General features: G+C 39.8%; 1 protein-coding gene across 11 annotated transcripts in view; it reads left to right on the forward strand.

Annotated features, from left to right (window-relative positions):
* LOC107081823 (RIMS-binding protein 2-like) overlaps positions 1-7,271 on the forward strand; it is a 139,687-nt gene that overhangs the window by 118,095 nt on the left and 14,321 nt on the right. For 8 of the 11 annotated variants that reach the window (XM_015370126.1, XM_015370133.1, XM_015370127.1 and 5 more), the window contains 4 exons: positions 221-889; positions 1,016-1,165; positions 2,606-2,767; positions 4,054-4,830. In XM_015370126.1, coding sequence (XP_015225612.1) covers positions 221-889; positions 1,016-1,165; positions 2,606-2,767; positions 4,054-4,830 — 1,758 coding nt within the window. The remainder of the gene's footprint in view (positions 1-220; positions 890-1,015; positions 1,166-2,605; positions 2,768-4,053; positions 4,831-7,271) is intronic. The other 3 variants (XM_015370134.1, XM_015370135.1, XM_015370136.1) reach the window with 1 other exon arrangement.

Here is a 7,271-nt window from a genome sequence, read left to right on the forward strand (position 1 = left end):
GGATGGATGGATGGATGGATGGATGGATGGATGGATGGATGGATGGATGGATGGTTGGATGGATGGATGGATGGATGAAACACGAAGACTGGTGCAGAATGTTTTTCCAATGTTTATTTAGACTTTCTAATGCATGTTTTGCTGTATTGAGGTAGTGTTTTAGCATTTCTCTGTTTTGAAAGCTGTACTTATGGGTAAAAACTCTTTCTTTCGAATGCAGATAGCAGAGGTCTTGTACCCCACAGCCGACTATGTGAGCGTGGATTTAAACAGGATTCAAGGCCTGGAAGCCAGAGAAGTCATTGTAAGGACGTTATCAACCCAAGGAGAGTCCCAGGATTCACCTGTGGCTATGATCCCACACAATCTCCTGGGCTCTCCACGCCTCTCCCACCGAGTCACCGCCCCTCCCCCTTCTATCCCCCATCCAGTGCCACAACCCCATCAAGTACATTCTCAAACCCATCCTCCTTATCCATCAACATATCCTCCAAATCACCCTCAGCCCCAGGTTCAGCCTCTGCCTCGAGCTCAGCCACACACGCTACCACACGCACAACCACACTCGCAGCCTGTATGTCAACCTCCCCATCCTCAGCTACATTTTCAGCGCCACTCCATACCCAAGTCAAAACCATTAATAAGTGCCAGAGAGCCAGAAACCAAAGAGCATGAGGTGGGCCTGCGGCTAGCCCAGCCGTGGGAGCGCTCGCCCTCTCCGCTGCCACCCATGCACGGACCCAACTTGGAGCCTCCGCTCTTCCCACCCCGGCGATCACCCTCTCCTCAGAGGATTCTGCCACAGCCTCAGGGAGTCCCTATACCCAACACCATCGCCAAGGCCATGGCAAGAGAAGCTGCTCAGAGAGCTTTTGCCGAGGCTAATCGGGTGCGAGTCTGACACTTCATTTTTTCTTTTTGTCATGATTCCTTTTACTTTTTTGGACCATGTTCACTATTCTCTTTTCTAACTTTTCTCTTTGAAATTCTAAAAGCGTAATATAATGGTTGACAGGTTGACAAAAGGAATATCTTCAGTGATCGAGGTAACGCCTTGCCTCCGCTCAACTCAGACGAGGAGGAGGATGGCTACGATTCTCCACATGCCAGACGAAGAGGAGCCTCAGTAGACGAGTTCCTCAGAGGTTCAGAGTTGGGCCGACAGGTACATTTCCAGAGATCCCAAGCTTTAGTGTCCGTCTACCTGTTGGTTAAATATCTTATCTTGGACTGTTTTTTTTTTTTTTTTGGTCAACGCAAAAAACAAAAAAAAAAAGCATTTTTTTTTCTTGAAATATATGTATTTTCTCTTGATTCAGGCATGTAAGTAGCACAATTGTCAATAAGAAAAATAAGAAATAAGAAACTCAGTTATCTTATTTCAAGTGCATAATATCTAATTTTGTTGTTTTAAAGGGAAATGCTCACTCCATTAATAGATGATCTGTTTTCCCTGCTCTAGTTAAGTGCAAATACACTGATTATAAGAAATGTTAAGAATTATTATTATATATTTTTTAAGAAATGTTAATCTTAAAATTTGTTTTTACAGTGTTAGGTTAAAGAAAGAGCAAAAAGAGAAGATCCCCCTCTTTGAATTAGACACTTTACTGCTTTACTTTATGAAATTATAAATGAATAAAGCTCAAAATTGTCATCAGTGTTTATACTTTTGTTATAATCACATTTTGACTTTATATAAAGCAGCTTAGCCAGAAAAACAACTTCCAAAGTTGTCAAACTCGATTTTTTTTTATGTATAAGAATCATCATAGGTTAAATGTTTGTTTTCATATTTATGTAACCTTTCATGTTACTGCTTTAGAATAATTTTCACCTTGTTGTATATTTTTGGAGTGAATTCTGTTCCATTATTTCTGCAAGCAAACAACATGTACATTTAAATTTGAAAAAGTAATGCAATCTAGAAATGAAACTTTGAAGAACTTCTTAATCAAGTAAAAGAGTTTGAGAGTAACTTTGCTGTTCTATCAGATTTTATATTTTCAACTTTAATTTTTTTAATTTCTCTTTTTTCAGATTGAGTTTTAGCAACTGCATTTTTTTAAATCGTGTTTTACAGATTAAATTTACTTAAGTTCTGGAGGAAGGCTTTCCTCTAGAATGAGAAGATCCTTTTCCAATGTTCTGCATGGACGTTAGAAACAGCATTTTTATTGGTCATGAGCGTTTTTGTATTGGGGTTTAAAAAAGAAAATGTGATCTGTAAAACACAATGAAAAGAGGCAATTGGTAGAACTTAATATAAAAAAGGGAAATAAAACAATCAATATAAAATCTGTCAAAAATGTAAATAAAAAATTAAGTTTAAAAAATAAGTAATACAAAAAGAAAACAGTAAAAATGTATCTAATTTTTTTTTTTATGGTTTATTTTTGGATTGCATTTTTTTTAATCTGTGTTTCTTGCTTTCAAAATTCTTGCAACATAATTCCCTCTCTATATATTTATGTTGTGTAAACACCTTAGGTTTTTTCTCTCGTAATATGAGAACTCAAAAGAGAGAAAATATGTTTTTGTAGAGCAGCAATAAAAATGTCCCCCTGTCAGCCTCCTCTTTCTATTGGTTGTCTTATTTTTGTAGCACCACCATCATCACTACAGCCACAGTGAAGAGTACCACACTGAGAGTAGCCGGGGCTCTGACCTGTCTGACATAATGGAGGAAGATGAGGAAGATCTTTACTCTGAGATGCAGCTGGAAGAGGGTCGCAGACGCAGCATCAACTCTCACAGCACTCTTAAGGTACATACTTCACTGCACATCTGCAACAGTTTGATGGCGAATGACAAAAAGTCTTTTAGGGAGATATAGATACATCCCCTGTACTGCATTAGTCCAGCCGATGGCTTTGCCTGGCTGTACCCCATGACTAGAATCAGCCGAACCTGCTGCTTCAAACCAACCTTCCTATCCTGCTTTATTCATTTCAGGCTGAGCTTGTGGAGATTGCTTTGCAAACATGAATATATAAATTGCATGCAAGAGCACAGTACTAAAAAACACAAATTGAAAAAGAAAAAATCATAATTTCGTTTGCAATGTCCTCTAAAGCTGTTGATAATGCATCCAGGTGGCTCTAAAAGTAATAAAGTGATGCAAAAATATGAGGCGGCAGTGCAAACATTAATGTACTTAACTGTATCAGGGTCATGGCATATCAAGTGCATACAGGAATCTCATTTAAGTGAGCACTTAAATGGTTATTTTCACTTGTGTTCACGTCTGTCATGTCTGGATGTCTAACTTTTAATGTTACCATAATTGGCACATTCATCATTCAGTCTGTAAGTGTCAATGTGTGGATGTACAGGATCATGATTGAAAAATTAGGATTCAGAGTCACTTTAGCCAATGAATAATTGTGGTCGGACAGTATTTAGTTTTATAGCCATGGAAACTCAATAATATTGAGGTTTGACTTGTTTTCTTGTCAGAACTGTGATGTAATATTTTGTTCATATAAGGTGTACTAAAACTAAATACGCCTCTCCTTGTTGTCTGTTTGTATTTAAAAGTATGTTTTGCCTCTTTATTTATACTCATTAAAATCATTTAAAAACAATAGCTTTTATTTTAGTAATGATCTTCAACTATTTACTGGAATGGGAGATATCTGTGTTTTCCATTTCTTGTATTTCAATCACATTCATCTTTCTGTTTATGCCATAGCTATGGTCTTAACTTCTTTCTCATGGGTTAGACTGTCCACATCCCATGTTCTTCTTTGAAGGTGTTCCTCCATCTTTGAACCTACACAGATTCCTGTTCAGAGCATGCGACTTTCCTCTTCACGGAATGAGACTGCATGTGTTTCTACATTGCCACAAATAACTAATTCTGTCTTTATTTTTGTCTTTTCCCCCCCATTTGTTCTATTCACATACTATGTTGTTTCCTGCCTGTTCTAAAAACCTTCGAAAAACGTTCAAACCCCCCTTCACAATTTATATAAACTGCACCCGTTTGAATTGAACCGACCCTGAATGAACTTTAAAACTGTGGACCATTACTTCCTGGTTATGATGTAGGCGTATTACAAGCGTCAGGACTTAGCAGAAGAAAGAGACTGTTGGGATCTCCAGAGGGAAGTGGTGAGGCAGAGGTCGCTCCGCAGCAAACGTCTCCACAGCATCCCGGAGGTGGCAGAGGAGGAGTCGGACAGCTTGGACAGTATGGGCCAGCATCTGAGCTTTGAGGAAGGCGGGCGACCTGGGACGCCTCAAACTCAGCGCAGGATGTACAACCAGGAGCCCCACATGAGTGACCACCTCAGCCACGGCAAGAACAGCCGCCTGCAGCGCCAACGCTCCTCCCCTCGCTTCACCGACAGCCGCTATGGTTACAATGCAGATGACCGCAATTATGGACGACCCAATCGGCAGAACACCAAGAGCCCTGACAGTGGTTTAGACTGTGGCAGTGAGGAAGAGGGGTCCCTGGGAAGGGGTCATCGGGGATATTATGCCCATGGAAGTCCCATACGGGGGTCTGTTCGCATCATCCACTGTGAGGGCCCAGTAGAAAGGCGAGCACTAGCAATGGGCCGTAAAAGAACTCTGACCCGTCAGTGCAGTGTTGAGGAGGAGTTCTCGGACCCCCCTGTGACTACCACCAAATCCGTACATTCGGGTGACTTTAGGAACAGGGAGCACATTGGGTCTGGTCGGGAGGTCGGTCCAAGAAACTACTCCAGGGAAGGAGCCCTGAGCGAGGGCAGGCTGAACGAGCTGGACAGGGTGTATTACAGCCCCCACAGGGAGGCTAGGACCCAGTCTTTGTCCAGGCTCAACCGGGACCAGCCGCTGGTGTGTGAATCAGAATTTCTGCTGTATTTTCTATCAGCAAACTGCAGCCTTTGTTTTTCGTTTTAAGTGAGCTCCTGTTTTCTTTGATTTGCCTTCTTTTTTTTGTTTTTTATTTCTGGACGAGATGTCATGTTCATGGTTGGTCTCATTTGAGTTCCTGTTTTGTGAGAATTACTTTGTTTGTTATTCGGAATGCTAGCTGATTTTTTTTGAAGTAATTTTTGTTTTTTATTACCTAAAGGCCATTTTAGGTTTTGATTCCTCATGTCTTTGAGGGAAAAGGCTCCATTTGAAGGAAAGTCTCTGTGCAGTGCATGGGGACGTGCTGCTCATGCCTCTTCTTGCTTGCCTGTGCCTTCCCTCTGCCAGCTGCCGCCTTCATATGTTGCTGTTTTTGTCCCTCTCACGAGAGCTGCAGTCATAGCGCTCCATCAGGTGCTCGGAGCTTTATGTCAGCATCTCTTGCCCTTCATTGCTACATGTACAAAGAAAGGACAAATCAAGACTTACCCTTCCTAAAGGAATTATTTTGAAGTCCATAAAATCATCTCTTGCTAGTAATGCACCAACCAGAACTTCACTGCCAATTTTCATCCTTCTCTTTTTCATAAAGCTTTAACCGTACAATCCCAATTTTGGCTACTTCTGACATCTACTTAATACCTTAAATATGCTTTCTGCTGTATTACAACTTCAGGTTTTTATTATTTAAACAAATGGCACTTTATGTTGCCGTAGCACCTTTCTTTATACAAATCTGTCATATATATACTGCACAATTCAATTAAAAAACATATTTATAAGAGGGAAGAATTTGTGCAAATGAAAAGTTGCAATAGTCTGGTTAAACAAATACATAAACTCTTAAACGAAAGAAGAAGATTGCTGACATTGAAACAACAGCAATTTCAGGTTTTTTTTTTTTTAGGTCATTCATATGGCTAAAGGAAGGTGAAAGACACAACACTTCGTCAAAGTTTTATACAACCTTTGTAGAGGAGTGTTATAATCCCATTAAACCAAACTATGTGTTACCTAAGGCATCACAAGTATTAAATTAGTTCACAAGAAATATAAAAGCCTTGAATGGCTTAGTCAGAGGAAGGCAGATGTGAAGGTGCCTGTCCACATTTCTGGTCAGATTATGAGTATTTGATTAGGAAGAGTTACTTTTTTTATCATTTTTGTTTCAATTGAATTCAGTTTTTTTATATAGCACCAATTCACAACATGTCATCTCAAGGCACTTTGCATAGACGATTCAACTAGATCATCCAATCTGATTGGTTCAGTTTTCCCTCTAACAGATATTTGACTTACTTATACAATATAATTTTGAAGGTGTTCATAATACCAAGTAGAAGATGACAAACAAAAACAAATGATCGTGAAGTTCTCATTTTAATCTCCTTAGACTCACCATTGCTTTCTTTCTGCCTAACATTTTCAGGTGCTGTGGAGGTTTTAGAAGACCCAAATTCAGAGATGAGGAAGCGGAGATAGGTTTAGCTGATTTAATTGAGGTTCCAGAGACAACAGAGTCAAAAATCTAGGAGCAAAATAAGAAACCATAAAACAGGAGATTCCAGTGAGAAAGAACAAGCAAGCAAGCAACAAAGCAACAAGAAAACAGTAATGAGGAACTGCAGAGGTGGTGTATATATGGGGAACAGAACAAAGAATGTGCTAATGAGCTGATATGGAGCAGGTGTGGATAGAAGTAACCAGAAGGAGCCATCATTTCTGTTTTATCACTTGTTGTTAAAGTGTGGTGGAGGTTGGTGGAGAAACCAAATGCAGAGATGATGAGGCAGAGATGAGTTTTGCAGATTTAATAAGGTTCGAGAGGCAATGGGGCAAAAATACAAAATACTGGAAANGAGAAACCAAATGCAGAGATGATGAGGCAGAGATGAGTTTTGCAGATTTAATAAGGTTCGAGAGGCAATGGGGCAAAAATACAAAATACTGGAAACCAAAAACTCAGTAAACATTCAGGAGAATACACATGGGGAGCAAGGATATGACAAAGCAACAAAATAATGAGAAATCAGCTATGAGGAACTGCAGAGGTGGTGTATATATGAGGAACAGAACAAAGAATGTGCTAATGAGCTGATATGGAGCAGGTGTGGATACAGTAGAAGTAACTAGAAGAAGCCATCGTTTCTGTTTCATCACTTGTTGTTAAAGTTTGGTGGAGGTTGGTTGAGAAACCAAATGCAGAGATGATGAGGCAGAGATGAGTTTTGCAGATTTAATAAGGTTCGAGAGGCAATGGGGCAAAAATACAAAATACTGGAAACCAAAAACTCAGTAAACATTCAGGAGAATACACATGGGGAGCAAGGATATGACAAAGCAACAAAAAAATGGATAATCTCTGATTGAACTCTCTTCAAAAAAGTTTAGTAACTGCTTCGCCATCATCCTGATGGAAT

The sequence above is a fragment of the Cyprinodon variegatus genome, unplaced genomic scaffold (genome assembly GCF_000732505.1).
Source record: "Cyprinodon variegatus isolate N-32 unplaced genomic scaffold, C_variegatus-1.0 Scaffold41, whole genome shotgun sequence".
Lineage (NCBI taxonomy): Eukaryota > Metazoa > Chordata > Actinopteri > Cyprinodontiformes > Cyprinodontidae > Cyprinodon > Cyprinodon variegatus.